At 45.4% G+C, this 18,285-nt stretch overlaps 1 protein-coding gene across 10 annotated transcripts in view; it reads right to left on the reverse strand.

Moving 5' to 3' along the window:
- The window catches only part of CAMKK2 (calcium/calmodulin dependent protein kinase kinase 2), a 52,557-nt gene that overhangs the window by 28,604 nt on the left and 5,668 nt on the right, over nucleotides 1-18,285 (reverse strand). For 9 of the 10 annotated variants that reach the window (XM_081892801.1, XM_081892796.1, XM_081892802.1 and 6 more), the window contains exons 2-4: nucleotides 6,314-6,896; nucleotides 814-861; nucleotides 342-395 (exon numbers count right to left, since the gene is read on the reverse strand). In XM_081892801.1, coding sequence (XP_081748927.1) covers nucleotides 342-395; nucleotides 814-861; nucleotides 6,314-6,847 — 636 coding nt within the window. In that variant the 5' untranslated portion in view covers nucleotides 6,848-6,896. Of the gene's footprint in view, nucleotides 1-341; nucleotides 396-813; nucleotides 862-6,313; nucleotides 6,897-17,824; nucleotides 17,914-18,285 lie in introns of all 10 variants that reach the window. The other variant, XM_081892799.1, reaches the window with a different exon arrangement.

Raw genomic sequence — 18,285 nt, forward strand, 5'->3', positions numbered from 1 at the left:
TTTTTAAACATGGTTTTAGTAAGTTGGCAACCTGAATAAGCAGAAGTGCTAGGGCCAACTTGTCTACTGCACCTGGAAACTTAATAGATTAATATTTATTAGAGACATTTATGTTTATGAAATATTCACATACAATGCTTTTAAAACATGTACCAAACCTTCTTATTCTATTCTACCCTCTTAAAGATTAAGTAATGTTGCATTTTTAATCCAGCGAGATTGAAAACTTTGAGCTTTGAAGAGCAGTAACAAGTAACAAGAGAGCAACAGGAGCTGAAGAGTTCCTTAAGGACTCCCACTGCCGTCAACTGCCACCGCCCGGCTCAGAGACTGTTACTCACATAGTAGGTGTTGTCATTTTCATTGTATGCCAGCTTCACAACCCCGTAGGAGCCCTACGGAAATGCAAAACAACCGAATCAAAACACACACAACTTGCCTTCCTGCATTGCAAGGGGTTGGACTAGATGAGCCTTGGAACCCTCCCACCTCTCCAGTTCTATGATTCTGCAGACAAGGCAATCACACCAAGCAAAACACAAGGACTAAAGCTATTACACCAAGCTATGCCACCCACTTCGCAGGAGTGATTTTGTGACTGTCACCCACAGCACTCTCTCAAAATCTGAAATGTGCTCCCTGGTCCCAGAAGGCTGGTGGCCTCTGAAGCAGAGGGCCGAATCTGGATGTTGCTTTATTAGCTTCCCTTTCATAACCTTCATTCTCACACAAATGTGTTGGGCTGGTACAAATTCCAGGTTCAGCCCAATTACTCACACAACAAATCTGCGGAGATAGAAACAACATAATCACCTTTCCAATTTCATCTTTCAACGTATATTGATTTAGCTGCACACAATCCTAAAAGAAAAGAGGAAGTCAGAAACAAAATGAGCCAAGCACATGCTGAAAATACAAAAGGATGGCATTTACTTCTGATCCATTTCTCTCTTGGGAATGGGAGAAGCCGACGGTTCTTAGAAATGGGACCTGCAACAAAATGTTACAGTGTGAAGTAAAGCTGTTCAGGATTCCCTCACTCTCTTCCCACTGCTCTGTTTTCCATTCTGTGCTAAGAACAGTCAGCTGGCATCCTGAGTCAAACTCCTGAGTCAAGTTTAAAGTGTCTATCAAGCACTAAACAGTTTGGGACCGGTATATGTTGAGGGACCACAGTCGATATCACCACAATCTACAAAATGGGTCCTTCTGACTGTGCCACAACTGACAGAGGCTCATCTGGCAGAGGTCTGGTGGAGGGAAGGCCTTCTCTGTTGTGGTGCCTACCATGTGGAAATTTCTTGCTGTTGAAATAAGGCAGGCAGGAGGTATGGGAGCATCCGTCATCTATTGAAAACGGAACTGTGAACCCAACCATTCCTTAACTGTTCTCACTCTTAGGGTATACCTGAAGGACCGTCTCCAACCCCGTTGTTCATCCCGAACACTGAGGTCCTGCTCCGAGGGCCTTCTGGCAGTTCCCTCGCTGCGAGAAGTGAAGTTGCAGGGAACCAGGCAGAGGGCCCTCTGGGCAGACGCCTGGTGGAACACCCTCTCATCAGATGTCAAGGAGATAAGTAACTATACAGCCTTTAGAAGACAACGGAAGGCAGCCCTGTATAGGAAAGTTTAAAAATGTTTAATGTTCTGTTATGTTTTTATATATGTTGGAAGCTGCTGATATATAACAATATATATATATATATATATATATATATATATATATATATATATATATATACACAGTGGAACCTTGGTTGTCGAACGTGATTTGTTCCAGAAGACTGTTCGACTTCCAAAACATTCGAAAACCGAGGAGCAATTGCCAGTTGGCAAAATTGCCATTGGAAATGGAGAAATGCGCCTCAGAAGCCATTAGACTTCTGAGGGACATTCAAAAACAGAAGCATTCACTTCCGGGTTCTTGGTGTTCGAAAGCCAAAACGTTCGACTTCCAAAGCATTCGACAACTGAGGTTCCACAGTATATTATATATATAATAATCCACCACCACCACCACCCTGGGAATTGTAGTTTCCCTACCTTACCAGTGCTACATTTCCCAGAACCCTAAACAAATTATATTTCCCAGGACTTTGGAAGTTTTTACTGCTACTTACTCCTTTTTTTTTAACTGAGTACTGTTGACTACTGTTGTGTTTTTATGATGTGAATGACTTTGGCATGTTTCAGGACCCCAGGATTCAGTAGGAAATTGCTGCAGAGGAGGAAAATATTTGCTAAGCCTCTAGTACAGCTGATTGCTTATTAATCTGCTTCGATTACCTCCCTCAAGCAACCTCTTCTCATTCTGCAGAAACACATGCCTATGTGCTCATCTAGCCATCTCACGGAAAGGCAGCGCCTCTCAGCATCCTCCTGGATGCTACCCGGACCAGCCAGCCCCTTGTCAGCTGACCTCCCCAGCCTTGCCAAGGCTTGGTGTAAGGTGGGGTAGCCCAACATGCTGCCCCCCAGGGGTCCAGGACTCCAGCTCCCATCAGCCTCAGCTGGCATGGCCAATTCCCAGATCTCTCTGTGGCAAATCCCACAAAATGTTATCACATTAAATCCACAGAAGCAGAGAAGAGGTAAAAATACACTCAGTGGCTTAAGCTGTACTATTTGGGTAATAAAACACCATTTGCCATTACTGTAGTTTATTGCCACTTGAAAATCTCCTTCGGTTCCTAGCAATAATATTTGAGTTTTATTACCAGAGAGGGGGTGAAGAGGTGGCAATCTCTCTGGCTGCAAAGGAAGTCCCAAGGCTGACGAAAGACAGATAATGAGGAAACTGAGCCACACAATAGCGGAGGAGGAACGCTGAGGCAGTCAGAATTAAACAAGTTGTAAAGAGTCTTCCCTGCCAGCGTTATAAGCATCAACCCTCCAAACGAAAAGCCACCAGCTTTTATTATGTTTTAAGTTTATGGCCTGCCATTCACTCAAGGCAGATCTTGGACACCAGGCAAAGAGGATGTATGCATACAAGGACTTCATCACCACCAGCCATCCTTCTGTTTTTCATGGACACAATTCACCTCTGTTCAAAATGTGGAATAAACAAAGATGATGTGGGATAACCAGCCTTATAGAACCACCATGCTTAAGTCTAATTAATGCATGTAGGGGTTAAGACCAGAGAGTAAGCTGTCCTGCCAGGCTTAGCTTACCTTGGGAGGAACTAGGTAATCAAGCTCCTTGGGAGAAAGGCGATGGCAAAGCTAGACAGCATCTTAAAAAGCAGAGACATCACCTTGCCAACAAAGGTCCGTATAGTTAAAGCCATGGTTTTCCCAGTAGTGATGTATGGAAGTGAGAGCTGGACCATCAAGAAGGCTGATCGCCGAAGAATTGATGCTTTTGAATTATGGTGCTGGAGGAGACTCTTGAGAGTCCCACGGACTACAAGAAGATCAAACCTATCCATTCTTAAGGAAATTAGCCCTGAGTGCTCAATGGAAGGACAGGTCCTGAAGCTGAGGCTCCAATACTTTGGCCACCTCATGAGAAGAGAAGACTCCCAGGAAAAGACCCTGATGTTGGGAAAGATGGAGGGCACAAGGAGAAGGGGACGACAGAGGACGAGATGGTTGGACAGTGTTCTTGAAGCCACAAACATGAGTCTGACCAAACTGCGGGAGGCAGTGGAAGACAGGAGTGTCTGGTGTGCTCTGGTCCATGGGGTCACAAAGAGTCGGACACGACTAAACAACAACAGGTAATCAAGCTTATTGTCTCCCTGCCAGTCTACCTGAGCTCAGTGTGTGAAGAGGCAAAGCTTTCACAAGCCACTATACCAATAATTGAAGAACTTTCACCACTCTGTAACTAAGCCAATTATTTTTTTTTTGCCTGTGCTACTTTTTCTGAACTCTGTACGGAAAAGCACATCAATATGACTTCAGGAGAATTTGTAAGTAAACCATCTTTAACTTAGCAAACCTGGTATTTTTCCATGATAAGGGAAGAGGGAAGTTTTGGAATTCACAAGGGCATATTTTAAAGGTCAAACAGCCTTTATTTCCATCCTTTAATTTGTTGCATATTTTGCAATTTTTAATCTCTGCTGAGGTTCTCACACCAAAGAGTGCTTACCCCAAACAAGGATCTTGGCATCCAGGAATTCTTCCTTTACTTCTTATTTTTTCCTTGAACAAAGATGAAAGACTTGGGTCAGGCTCTCCCAAATGGCCCTGCTCCAGATGTTTTGGACTAGAACTCCCATCAGCCCCAGCCAGCTGATGGAAGTTGTGGTGCAAAACACCTGGAGGGCAACAGTTTGGGAAAGGCTGATGTAGACCCAGGCCCTCCTGACCCCTCCCCCTCCTTTCCCCCTTGCCTGCTCAACTAAACTTTCCATGCGCTGCATAAAACATGCAGAGATTCCACGCTGGGAGCTGAGCTGTATTAGCATAAGTGCATCTTCTTTCTCTAATACATAACTGAGAAAGACTGGGCTGGAGGCATCGGTGCTGCCACCCACCTCTGCTTTTAATCAACCGCTGTTCTCGCCATATATAGCTTTGCAAAGAGCATCTGATTTTCTTCCTCGTTTATCTTCTCCCCACCCACAGCCATCGCCAGCCTCGCACATCCCTTCTGCAGCAATAACAGCAGCGAACACAAAACCCAGGGATAATTCATTTGCACGGTGGTTCAAGCAGGTGGGGCCGGTTCTCTGGATCACAGCAGGAAAGGGCAGAATTTGGGGGCTCAAGTCCACCAGGGCCCCCCACCGAAAAGACCTCAGAAGCTGGAAAAAAAACCTTCAACTAATCTGTGTGTATCTGAAGAAGTGTGGATGCACACGAAAGCTCATACCAAGAACTAACTTAGTTGGTCTTTAAGGTGCTACTGGAAGGAATTTTTTTTGTTTTAACTAATCTACAGCAACACATAAAGGTTTTGTCCTCCCTTTCACTTTAGACCAGTTTAATTAGACCACAACTGCTATAATCCCTGGATCACTGGCTATGCTGGCTGGCTGGGGATAATGGGAGTTGTAGTCCTAAACATCTGGGATAGCACCAGGTTGTGCTAATATGATCCCACCCAGCGACAGAGGAAGCCTCTCCACCACCCATAGGGGCGGGGGGCGCAGCACCCATAGGAACAGGGTGTGGCGTGCCCTTAAGGATGGGATGGGGGGGAGGCAGCGGGCAGACAGAGTGGAACCTGCAGGGGCCCAAGATGCATGGTTCGGGCGCGCTGCAGGTCCAGCAGTGAGTGCCACCTGCCATTTTGTCACTCCCCTCGCTGGGGGCACCAGGGGCAGGCCGCACCTACCGCACCCCCCCCTTGCTACGCCCGTGAACCCACCCCATCCATTCAACTCTCATAACAGTCACTAAAGAAAAGCATCCTAATATATTTGCTCTTTACGGTATCCGGAATGACAGTGGTGAGGCACTGGAGATCTTCCACTCCCCCTTCATGAGCAGTTTGGCTTCAAATGACCCTCACAGCACCCCGCCCACCATCACAGAGTGCTTTGGGGGGCTGCTGCTGAAAAAGAACATTCTTACTGGATGCAGGATCAATTCAGACTTAATTAAACAAGGGAGGAAGTGTCACCCTCCGACACACCTATGTCAGTGTGGAGGGGCTATCTTGGTACAGACTGAAAGCATAAGAGGAAATATGTTTCTCCCTTTTCCCATTTGTTTATGACGGACTTATATTGATCTGTTTTGTGCTACAAGTCTGTGAGAACTCTGCAAGCTGCACTAACGTAACAATGCAAAGGAAGTTCTTGGTTAAGTCTTGAAATCACATGTTCTACATTTCCGAAATCATACCACGAAACATGTACTGAAGCTTTCCGGCATTCCCAATAACACCTCACACATACCCTCCAACATTTTTCTGATGAAAATAGGCATGTTCTATTCCATAATAATAATAATTTTATTATTTATACCACGCCCATCTGACAGGGTTGCCCCAGCCACTCTGGGCAGCTTTCAACATTAAACATTAAAAAACTTCTCTATACAGGGCCACCTTTGGTTGTCTTCTAAAGCTTATATAGCTACTTATCTCCTTGACTTGGGGGTTGTATAACTCCACACCCTCCACATTTATCCAATGAAAACAGCGACATCCTAAGGTAAAGTGGGACATTCCAGGATCAAATCAGAAACCAGGATGGCGTCTGTAAATCCGGGACGGTCCCTGCAAAATAGGGGCCCTTGGAGGGTCTGCTCACACACACCCTGCAGCTACCACAAAATTCCCTGGAATACTTTGGTGTCATTTACAGAATCACACACCCAGTGTTGAAACTGTCAGAGATCACTTCTCTTACTTGCAATCCTGTGATAGAAACTCGGTGGGATTCTATCGTCGGCCTCCGGGGCAGACGAGGCGAGGAATGCGGAGACGTGACCGGGGAATAAGGAAGAGAAGGATAAATGTAGCGTCCATTAACGCCCTCGCCATTACCAGGAGACTGGACAGACTGCGACCTTTCCTGGAGAGAGAGTTTGCGACTTGAAAGGTTCAGTTTGTTTCGAGGTTCCCTTGTCTCTCGCAAGGGGCCCCCCAGAGCACCCCCAGGAAAAGCCTCCTCTTTGAACCCTCTGGGGTCTTGCGCCACCGGCTGCTCCTCGCAGGGCTCCATGGGCTCCTCATCCTCTTGCTCGTCCTGCCCGCCCGGCGAAGGCCTGGAAGCAGGGTCATACTCCGTCACCACCACGAAGGAATCCATCTTGCCCAACTGGGTAGACTTCAGGGCTTGCAAGCAATGCGGAAAGCCAGCAGCCTCCTGCTGCTTGCCAAGCTCATTGTGGAAAACGAGCCTCTCGGCGGTGGCAGGCCTGCTGGAGATGCATGTTGGCATGGTGCGCTGGCCAGCTTCATCCCAGTGGGGCGGCTACATCCATTGTGTGCTGGGTCAAAACAGAAGCAAAACCATTAGCAGGACGGAAGAGGACTCGGCTCCCATGTGACCAGGTGGATTTGCTGGGCAACGCCAGTCTTTGCAAAGAGCAAATGGGGGAGTTCTGGTCCTGCAGCAGGGGTGGCAAACCCTCAGGGCCAAGGGCCAAATGTCTGGACTAACCCCAAGCAACACCTCCCCACACCGTCGTCACACCCCTAACATTTTTTTGCCTGGCTGGAAAGTTTCTTTGAACTCATACCTGACTGCCTGGAGCATAGTTTCTCTGTGTAGAACTAGCCTAATGTACAAATGTGACATTTATGTTTGTTGCTGCACCCACTATGGATTGTGGCCCTGCTCACCCACAAGTTCCCAGAAGGTGTCTGTGGCCGCCATTCCTGTCCCATGGGGTCAACCGAGAAAACCACAGCTTGGGATCTTTCCCGAGATGAGGAGGCTGTGTTCTCTGGACGTTTGTGGGTTACAACACTGACCATGCTGTCCGAGGCGGAGGGGAACTGGAAGTCCCCAAAACAAACCTAGGGAGTCTATTCCCTGACCACTTAGGAAATTCAAAAAACGAAGCCAGATTGCTCAAGTTGCACAATGTATTTCTACACCACAAGCATAATGCTGAAAAATAACTGGAAGAACAATCTTACACAGCCTACGGCCTATATGATGTATGAATGTAAACATTAATGTTCACAAACAATGCATACCTTCACATCAATAAAGGACAAGGAACGCAGATAATTGCACAAAAGAATTATATTCTGTCAGGACCAGTCGGGATGTTTTGCTGTCTGGCACAAAAGAGAAAATGGAGCAGCTGCTCCGCCTACACAGGTGAATGATGCGCTCCTTGGAGTCTGGATCTGTTGCCACCTGAGGCAACTGCCTCTCTGAGTCTCATGGGGTAGCCGGCCCTGTCTTCTGCACTGTGCCAACCAGGCATTTCAAGCTATAAAGTCTCTTTCAGTGGCGTACAAGGAAAGAGGGGCCTCCTTGCGTGAGCCTCAAAATGCAAAATCGTATTTGTTCTTTCATGTGCATTCCTTTGCACACACAAAAAAGGTGATCACTGCTTTTCTAAAACACAGCGACCTCAAACTATGCTTGCCTTTATAATACCACCCTGCTCCTCCTGTCTCCAGAGTTACTCCACCCGCCTCTCCCATATCTGCATCATGACAATCCCTGCCTGCCAGCCTTGTCCCTTTCCTGAAAGCCCAGAACAACTGCTGGGAGGGATGGGTGGAGCTGTCAGTGTCAGTTCCCTCTTAAATTCAGTTCTTCACACTTCTGCAGAAATTTGCGTTCCTTTTTCTTTTCTGTTTAAATTCTCATGAAAATTCATCCACATTCTAGAGTGAATTTCTCCTAATAAGCACATATTTGTGCGCAATTTCTCCTAACAGAATGCATTTTTTGTATGTTGTTTTCCCTAATATATGCATTTGTATGCAACTTTCCCCTGGTATATGCTATTTGTAAACACTGGTTGGTTAAAGGACTGCATCACAAATTACATACAAGTGTCATTTTCACAGAATGGCTGTGCTTCAGCTCTCGTACTGTTTCACAAGAAAGTGTGAATCTGATAGATTTGGCTTTAAATGCAAACCAAGTCAACCCCCCCCCCATTCCTACTTACTTTTTTAATTATTATTTTCAAAAGAATTCTACCATTCGTGGATTATCCAAAACACCAACTCTTCTGCATATCCAAAACACCAACTCTTCTGGATATCCAAAACACCAACTCTTTCAGCTGTGATCCTGCCTCTTCAGGAGGCAAGGCAGGATCACAGCTGAAAGTGGTGGAACGTGGATGGAGCCCTGGAGAAAACCATATGGTTACAAGGGGGAGCCGGGTTGAATCCAGCAGGTCAGGGGCAAGGCCACCACCATTTCTGGTGGGTTGTGGGCAAAGCCAAGGTAGAAGCGGGATTCTAGACAGCTCAAAACTAGTCACTTGGCAGAACAGCTTAACAACTCAAAATTGACAAATTCAGGGTAACTGGCAGTCTTAATTGCCAGTTTGCAAGTGCAATCTATAGATTCTGTGCTAGGGATCTGAACAATATTTCGGAAGCAAGAAAATTAAATTCTCCAAGGTGCATAATGCAAGCATTTGCTTATTCAGCATGATTTACTTCATTCCTGCTAATCCTAGGGAGATTCAGCATACAACTTTAGAGCGACTTTCAACCAATGTCATATACTTCTATCCTGTATAACAAGCTGGAACAGAGGATAGCAGCTAAGATTTGTAAGGGATCTGGAAACCAAGCCTTATGAGGAACGGTTGAGGGAGCTGGGTATGTTTAGCGTGGAAAAGAGAAGACTGAGAGGAGATAGGATAGCCATCTTCAAATATCTCAAGGTCTGTCATGTGAAGATGGAGCAAGCTTGTTTTCTCCTGCTCTGGAGGGTAGGACTCGAACCCATGGCTTCAAGTTACAAGAAAGGAGATTGCAGCTAAACTTCAGGAAGAACTCTTGCTGTCAGAAAGAGTGGTTTGACAGTGGAAGGGACTCGGTCAGAAGGTGGAGGTCTCTCCTTCCTTTACAGGTTTTTAAGCAGAGATTGGGTGGCCATTTGCTACAGATGCTTTAGTTGAGATTCCTGCATTGGTTTGGACTAGATGATCTTCAGGACCCCTTCCAACTAAAAAATTCTATGACTCTATAAGCTGCTGCTGTTGTCCAAATCAGCCTAGAGGTGGCCCTCTCCTGCCTGCCTCCAGTGACTGTCACTCAGAGGTTAGGCTTGCCATATGTCAGGAAAATTCTTGACATGTCATTCTCCGGGTGTAAAAATGGCAAAATGTCAGGAAAAACACAGACGTATGGCAACATGATGAAAAAAGCAGAGGAAACAGCTCATAAAGCTGTTTATGGGTCAGGTTCCCCCCCCCAAAAAAAAGCTTAACAATTTGGTTGGGGTGCTTAAAAATACGGCAACCCTATCACAGGTAGACTGCTCCTAAGACTGAAGGCTCCATTCTTAACTATTATAGCTGATAGCTTTTGACGGTACAATTATAGTGCAATTTACGGTGCAATCATATTTACTAAGACATATGCCCCATATATGTGCATATATGCAGCCTTAGTCGTCATGCACTTCATAAAACCATTTCCCCCTAAAGTTCACCTTGAGGGTCCCTTTACAGCAAAGACATGCTATAATAACTATTATTTTCTGAATTCCCAGGTTGTCAAAAGATCATCAGCAAAAATAGGGAAGGCAGATCACATGCAATTGTTTCCTCCCCTGCCCACCCCCCCCCTTTCTTGTCATACTTAACACTTTGGAAAGACAGTCATTAAAATTAGAGAGACACTTATCTAAAATTAAAATTCCTGTTAAAGCAGTGCCCTCTGGCCCAGCAACTCTAAATCAGTATAGCAGAAGCTCCATGTCAGTTATATGGATATACTGTATATTAAAATCGGGTGGGTGGTAAAGGCAAAAGTCTTTGTAATTGCACAGTTGCTTTTTTCAGGCACCAAATAAAATGCATGAAATGCAACCATTTCCCCCTAAAGTAAAAATGGCTGATTGCCATCACCCTCCATACTGCCCACCCTCTTGTTTCATTTGACATGTTAAAATTAAAGTGGGAAAAGGCAATGTAATTCGTAGCAGGAATACATTCACACACACCAACAGCAAACTCAGTTCTCTGACTGCCGTTTCTTAAGGGACCAAAAATACACCATCCAAGCACCAGAGAGAGATAACAGCAGCCTAAAGGGACTGCAGGATTACACCCCTCAGCACACAAAGAAAGTAGAAAGCACGATCGATAGGGTCGCCAGGTCAGGAGCATCGCAGACACTGAAATCTCAGAGCCCAAACCTGAGACCTAGGGGCGCTGAGACTTCCTCTGTGCTTCCCCCCACCACTGGGCTCTGGAGACAGAGGTTAATTGGGAGACGGGAGACGGAAACAGATAGATTCCCACCTTGGGGAAAAAAGAGTCTATGCAATTGCAGTTGGATCCTGCCAGGCTGAAGCTTCTAAGCTGAACACACAGCCTTCTTAATTTTTAAAAAATGCACTTTTGCCCACCTGTAGATTCAAGCTGTCCTCCAGCTACTTGGAGGGGGTCAGGAAAGGCTGGAGACTTCAAGTCAGCCCTGGAGGCTGGGCAACTCAGCGCAGTGAGTATGGGATGGAGTCTTGGCGCTGTCTGCACTAATGTGATCTCTGAGGCACACTGTTTCTGAATTGCAATAGGCAGGACAGCCAGCCCTCGGCTCTTTTATAAGTCAGCCCCCATGTTTCAGCCTGAGCCACTGGACTTTTCTGGAGTACAGATTTATCTTGAGAGACAACGAGCAGCCTACTCTAGGGGTGGGCTATTCTGTGGCTTCCTCTAAAGACCCCTGGAAAACTCAGCAACCCTGCTGTACCAGACACTGGGTGTGCAGAGGGCAGCTGAAAAGGAGACAGCTCTGGGCAGCCTGAGGAAGGACCACCCACCTTGAACCTGCCCATAAAAAAGAAGCCTAGAGGGAGAGACTAAGTGGTGTCCAAACTTTTTTCAAAGAGGGCCAGATTTGATGAAGTGAAGGGCTGTGGGGGCCGACCAAAGGGCCAACCAAAGTTGTTGAGCTTTTTTGGAAATAAACTGCCACAGGGACCAGATTAAACCAACCAGTAGGCCGGATTAGGCCCCCAAAACGGACATACCTGGGTGATGCACATTGTTCCCGGGAACTCCTCGTTTTTAGTAAGGAGGGAATCTTGCACTACACCTGTATCAAAATCTAGTTATCTAGCACATGTGATGCTGTACCAACAATTTTTACACCCCTAAGAGAACAAATCAGTAAATCCGTTAGCAAGACACAAGTATAACTGTACAAAACATATGTTTTCCCACTTGGCCAGACAAGATTCTATCACCTGTGTTTTGCAGGTCAAGGAAATGACACCTGTAACATGCTACAAGTATTAAATTATCTCCTCCCCTGCTTCATCTAGAGACACTCAGGACTGGGATTCTGATTCAGAGCGATCCTTGTATCAAATCTCCAATTCATCTGGCAAATGTGGTTCAGCAACCAGGGCCTCTGAGAGCCAAGGGGAATCATCTGATTAAACAGGCACCGTGAAGAAAGACAAAAGGAAACATTTTGCTGCAAAAGGTTCTTGGAATCGCTGGCACACAGAGGTATAAAGTGGAGGCAGCCAGCAGGGCCAACAATGCACTTTAGAAACAAACAAAACCCAAGTTTTAAAGGCAAACAAGTCATGCCTTCCATCGGTGTCCATTTAATAGACAGAAGATTTATTGAAATGCATATTGTGCCAAATGGTTTGAAGTTAGATGCCTGAGCCACAGGCTCATGGACACGGCTGTGCTGCTTCTGACACTAGGAAAGAAAACAGTGTTCTATGGATTAGAAACCAGGAGGAAACCCCAGTTTGGGCATCTTGAAATATTCTGTTGGGCATTTGGGGCGGGAAAAATATACTTGAGAACAACAATAAGTGTAAAATTCGGGGTTGGTTCATTTTGGCTAATTGGTTCATTTTGATTGGTTAGTTGGGGAAGCATTTAATTTTGATAATTTTTTGAGATGAATATTTAATTTTGATCCTTGATTTTGTTTCTGTTATCTGGTTGATTTATTTGTAATCGTATTCTATATTTTAATTCTCATGCATGCCAATGTAATAATACTCAGCACTTATACCACTTTTTGTGAGTGTTCAAAGCACTTGACACGCAGTGTATGTGAACTGGCTCTGCAGGTTGGACAGACACCTTGTTTGCACATAACTGTAAACTATGGTTTAGTTATTCCTCCTCTCCTCTGGCACTGCCATGAGGAGGAATTCCGAAGCATTAGCTTCTACTTTAGGCTAACCACAACCTGCCCTGTGGTGACATCTGAACTAGGACAAACTGTGGTTACTCTTAAGTATGAGTAGTGCAACAAGGCAATTTCAACCATAGTTTATAAAGCTGGCTTGCTTTCACTAACTAGAGTTAAGACCAACCAGAGTTTAGGGTTCAGACGCAACACTGCACAATGGTCAACAAAGAAGTGGGAACTTCCAATTTCTTCCTCGTGGCCAAGTTGGAGGCCAAGTGAGCATACAGAAAGTGTGTGTGTGAGAGAGAGAGAGAGAGGGAGGGAGAGAGAACTGTAATTTTAGAGTAAACTTCTAGTGCGGATACATCCATTGCTAGCACACAAGCCACCATACACAGCACTGAAAAATTTGTAGAATAGATTTTGCTCCTGGTGTATCGCTACTGCTGAAGCTGTTTTCATGGTGAACAAAAGCTTTCTTATGCACCAATCACAACTGCACTTAAGAGCAGATTCTGGTAAGTGCACTTAATGCACACATGCACACACACAAAAGCAAAGGCATAGCATATCCCCACCCCCACCCTGCTGGCCTTCCATTTACTTCAGGGTCTGTGTTTTGGGAGCTCTGCCAGCCAGTGCATAAAAATAGTTACCCCATTAACTGGGAACAGTGCCCACAATGCTGTACACCCCCAGCTACACAGAAGCCCGCACCAAAAATGGCACCAAAAGGGGGGAGGCAATGGGCAGGATGGGACACAGGAAGTGGGTAGAGGTCAGATTACCACCAGAAAGGGAAGTGGTAGAAAAGCAAAAAGCCAACTTCAAGGGCAGACACAGAAAGACCTTTGGAAATAGTATTAAAAGGTTTAAATACTTAGCATTTATATAGTGCTGACTGGGATCACAAAGTGCTTCAAAGGTTGAGATTCCTGCATTGGAATCTCTCTGAAAGTAAATGGATGAGGGACTTGCTTTTGCCCATGAAAGCTAGATGCTCAGGGTGGAACGTGGAATATTCCTGAAACTCACCAGCAGCAGCAGCAGCAGCAGCAGCTGTGGTCTTATATTTGCCCACCAATATTTGATCTCCCCCCTACAGTGCAGCAACACTGGAGAATACAGTGTGCTTCTTGAAGTGGCTCTAAGTCAGGAGTCAGCAACCTTTTTCAGCCGTGGGCCAGTCCACCGTCCCTCAAACCATGTGGTGGGCCAGACTATATTTTGGGGGGGAAATGAACGAATTCCTATGCCCCACAAATAATCCAGAGATGCATTTTAAATAAAAGCACACATACTACTCATGTAAAAACACGCTGATTCCCGGACTGTCCACGGGAAGGATTTACAAGGCGATTGGGCCGCATCTGGCCCCCGGGCCTTAGGTTGCCTACTCCTGATCTAAGTGAACAGCATTAAACGTGCTTCAAGTTTACATGTTGGGCTTTGTAGCTTAGAAGAAAGGCGTGCAAAGGGGGGACACAGGAGATGTATACAAAAGTTGCATGGCATGGTGAAGGTAAACAGAGAGGCTTTTCTTCTTCTCTCACCATTAATGGAGTCTGCCATCATCCTAAGCAACTGAACATTGGGAAGATTCAGGAATTCCTCAGTGCATAGTTAAGCTATGGAACTCCTTGCCACAAGACCGAGCCATGGTCACCAACTTGGATGGCTCTACAAGAGGTTTAGACAAAGCGCTAGCTGGGTTCTACCTGCCCTGCCGGAGCCAGTATACCAGTCACTGGGAATTGTACGTGGGGAGAGTGATGTTGTGCTTATGCCCTGCACATGGGCTTCCCAGAGACTTCTGTTTAGCCGCTGTTCTGAACAGGATGTGGGGCTAGAGTGGTCGGAACAGGAGAGCTCTTCTTATGTCCATCAGGACAGGCAGGTCACACCTACACCTAAACAGTGAGCACCCTGGCATACATTCTGGAATCTCCTACAAGACACAGTAGTTCTTCTGTGGCGGACAGGCCAGCACAATTCCTGGTGCTACAAAGATGGAAACTACTGGTCAAGGATGGCTCCAGGTGTGGAGGCCTGTGGAGGCATTACTCCAGGGCATTGTGGGAAACAAATATGGTGGATGCCGTACGCTGATGTGCAGGTCCGCACCTGGTTCCTTGACCAAGTCTAAAGTAGAATAATTTTACGTCTTTGTCTCCTTACGTCAACCAACAAGAAAACCAAGGCTTGACCAGTCTAAGGCCTCACATTTTCTAATCAAACTTGGCCTATGAAATTCCTAGCAAGCAACATGGCTTCACAGAGGGGACACCACACTCAGTCAACTTCTGCCTTTAAATTTCCTTTCTTTACTCTGTTTTCTGCCCCTCACATGCAACCTAGAACCCCCAAGGGAAAACACCACTTTTTGGAAACCTTGCTTGACTCACCGGGACGGCCTAATCCTACACGAGCCAGCAACTTTTATCTGTTTTTAATGAGGTTAAAACAGCATCTGTTAGAACTCTTTCTGTTCCCATTAACCTCCGCAAACCCATTATATCCAGGCAGTTGCTCAAAAGCTATGGAAGTTTTATTTATTTATTTTTAAAGGCTGCACAGGGCTGAACTGCCAGGCTAATACTGTAAGAAAGCACAGGCCTCAGGAAACAATGCAAACAGTAGCAAGGGGCGTGTGTTAAAAATAAATTCCCCAGATTAAAGGAAAACATAAATGCACAAAAGAGGCCAGTTTGAATGAGCCTGACAGCTATGCAGAGACACAGGTGGAATGTGAAAACAGTGCCAAGTCCAGACAAATACCCCAGTTCCCTAAGGCAACAGAGTCTTCCATTCTCTGTTTGGAAGCTGGTCTTTGCTCAGCAGGGGAGCATATCCTTGCCCCTAGGTACTGGCTAAAATTGAAAAGGGGGTAGGGCCCAATTTAGTATTTTCTGCTTTCAACGAGATGTTGAGCCTGAACTAAAATGCAATTCCGTATTGGAATCAGGAAATACAAGTTATTGACATGTATGGCCTCTTTTTCAGCATTCTGAGCTTTTCAGATTTTGAGATAGCCTCTTACCACCTGAAATCTCATATTTTAAAATGCAACTTTTGTGCTGACCACTTCTGCCAAACTTCAGACCCCTCGCTCTCACTACGTCACCAGCATGATAAATGGGGAATGGAGACAAGCCTTTACAGCTCTGAGGTTCCAGTCCATGTTTTCTGCCGTAATTGAAGGATGCTGTCACTGAAGAGAGAGGATGCCCACATAGCTGTCATGTGCCTGACGATTTACCCCACCACTTACGCTTGCCCAATCTAGGAGGATTTAAGAGAATCCTAGTTCAAAAATTTCAATTTCCGAGTGGGGAGATTGATTGATTGGGTGTTTATTAGGGGACAGGTCCCCCTACACTTCTGAAAAATGGTTTTCCAGATACTCTTTAAAACATCCCACTCCTTTTTTAACCTTTGGTTTTTGTTGAGTTCTAATTACTTCTGTCATTTTTGCTAATTCCAAATATTCACACAATTTGATTTGCCATTCTTCCTTCGTAGGTGTAAAGGGAGGAAGTAAACAGCCTTTGTTAACTGCCTTGTTCTTACATGCATGCAATTAAAAAAGGAAGTCAGTCGGATCAGAGCAAAGATCTACCCTACCAAGCATCCTCTTCCCCCACAATGGCCATCTAGTTGCCTCCAGGGTGCCCAGAAACAGGGCATGGAGGCAGTCACCCCAACCTCTCCCCAGAACCAGTACTCAGAGGAGATAGGAAGAAGCTTTTCTCCCTCTCCCAAAATCCTTGAAATCAGGGTTCTCTAATGAAGATGAGAACTGAGGCAGAGGAAAGGAATCGATTGCACAATGCAGAATTAGTCTAAGCAATGTGCTGCCCCAAGATACTAAGACGAGGGTTGGGGAAGGTGTGTACCTCTGTATGTTGTTGGCCTCCAGCTCCCATGATGCCTGACCTTAGACAGGGCTGGCTGGGGCTGATGGGAGCTGCAGCCCAGCAACATGTGAAGAGTGCAGCTTTGGCTACTCCTGGATCAAACGAATATGTGGGTTGAGGAGAAGAAGGATACCAATGTCTATTTGGTATGATAGCTGAACAGAATCTCCATTCACAGCGGAGTGTGCCATATTAATGTGCCATTAAAAACACACCTACCCAAATCCCCCAACAAATAAGATTGGCACTGGAAGCCAAATTATACCAAGCCAAACAGCTTGTCCATCTAGCTCAGGCACGTCCAACAGGCAGATGACTGGACGTCTGTGGCAGATCATTGGCTCCCCCCAAAGAAGCTCAAAAACTTTGGCTTCCCTAAAAAAAAGGTCAAAACTTTTGCCTTGCACCCCAAAAAATGGGGCTTCCTCCTTCCTAAAAAACTCAACAACTTTGACCTGAACCCCAAAAAGGGGTAGATCACTGCCAGTTTTTAACTCTGTGAGTAGATCACAGTCTCTTGGGAGTTGGCCACCTCTGATCTAGCTCAATACAGCTGGAAGTGTCCAGAGGTGACTCTCCAGGGTTTCAAAGAGGTATCTCTCCCAGCCCTACCTGGAGATGCTGAGGACTGAATCAGAGATCTTCTACAAGCAAAGCATATGCTCTACCACTGAACTGCTGACCATTCCCTTAAAAAAAGAAGATTATAGTCTTCATTGTTCTGAATAAAAGGGCTGAATTAAACTGGAACATAGAGAGCTGGCTTTTACTGCACTAAATCATTTCTCCATCTGGATTGGTATTGTTTAAACTGACGGTGAGCAGCTCTTCCTGGAGATTGAAACTGGGACGTTCTGCACACAAAGCAGATGTCCTACCACTGAGTTTTAGCACCTTCATACAGGCTGGGCTGAACCCTTCTGCTTGACATATTTGTTTTCTATGTGCATTAAGGACAGTGTGTGTGTGTATTTGTTTCCATGGAGAACATTCAACCATACAATTCCTACCGACATGCACACATATGGAACTTGAAGCTCAGGACTTGCCACTTGAATTGGCTGACTGTATAAACTCTGAGAGCCCCTTGTGTGAAGATGATCTTGCAACAATTAAACCAAAAGGATCATAAAAAAAATAAAAGAATAAGGTGGGGGAAAGCACCAGCCCACACACACCAACAACGGTGCCTTGACAATATCCCACGAGCCACGTGGATTTTCAGGAACGGTCAGACTACAAGTCAGCTCATGGGAATGTGGAGAATCTGCAGAGATAAAGCTTTGTAGCTTGCAAAGAAGTAAAACTGAGAGATAAAACAGAAGAGAAACAAGGGGAGAGAAGCAGAAAGAACCAGAGAGATGGAAAGCACAAAAAGTTCTGCTTGAAGGAATTTATTATTATCATTATTATGATTTTAAAAGGGGACAAATTGAGCCTTTGTTTTCTCTTCAGTTTATCACACTTCACTTGCTCCAAACACACAAGGTCGTTATAGTCACTGGATTCCAGTTTTGTTCTGGAGGATTCAAAACCAGCCATTTTGTTCAACGCACAGCAGTTAAATCCTTTAGAATCAAGATAGCTGGATCTATCTATTGAAACATAATTATAATAAATACATTTTGCTTGCTGGTTG

Source organism: Podarcis melisellensis, assembly GCF_964234715.1.
Source record: "Podarcis melisellensis genome assembly, chromosome: 16".
NCBI classification, from domain to species: Eukaryota; Metazoa; Chordata; class Lepidosauria; order Squamata; family Lacertidae; genus Podarcis; species Podarcis melisellensis.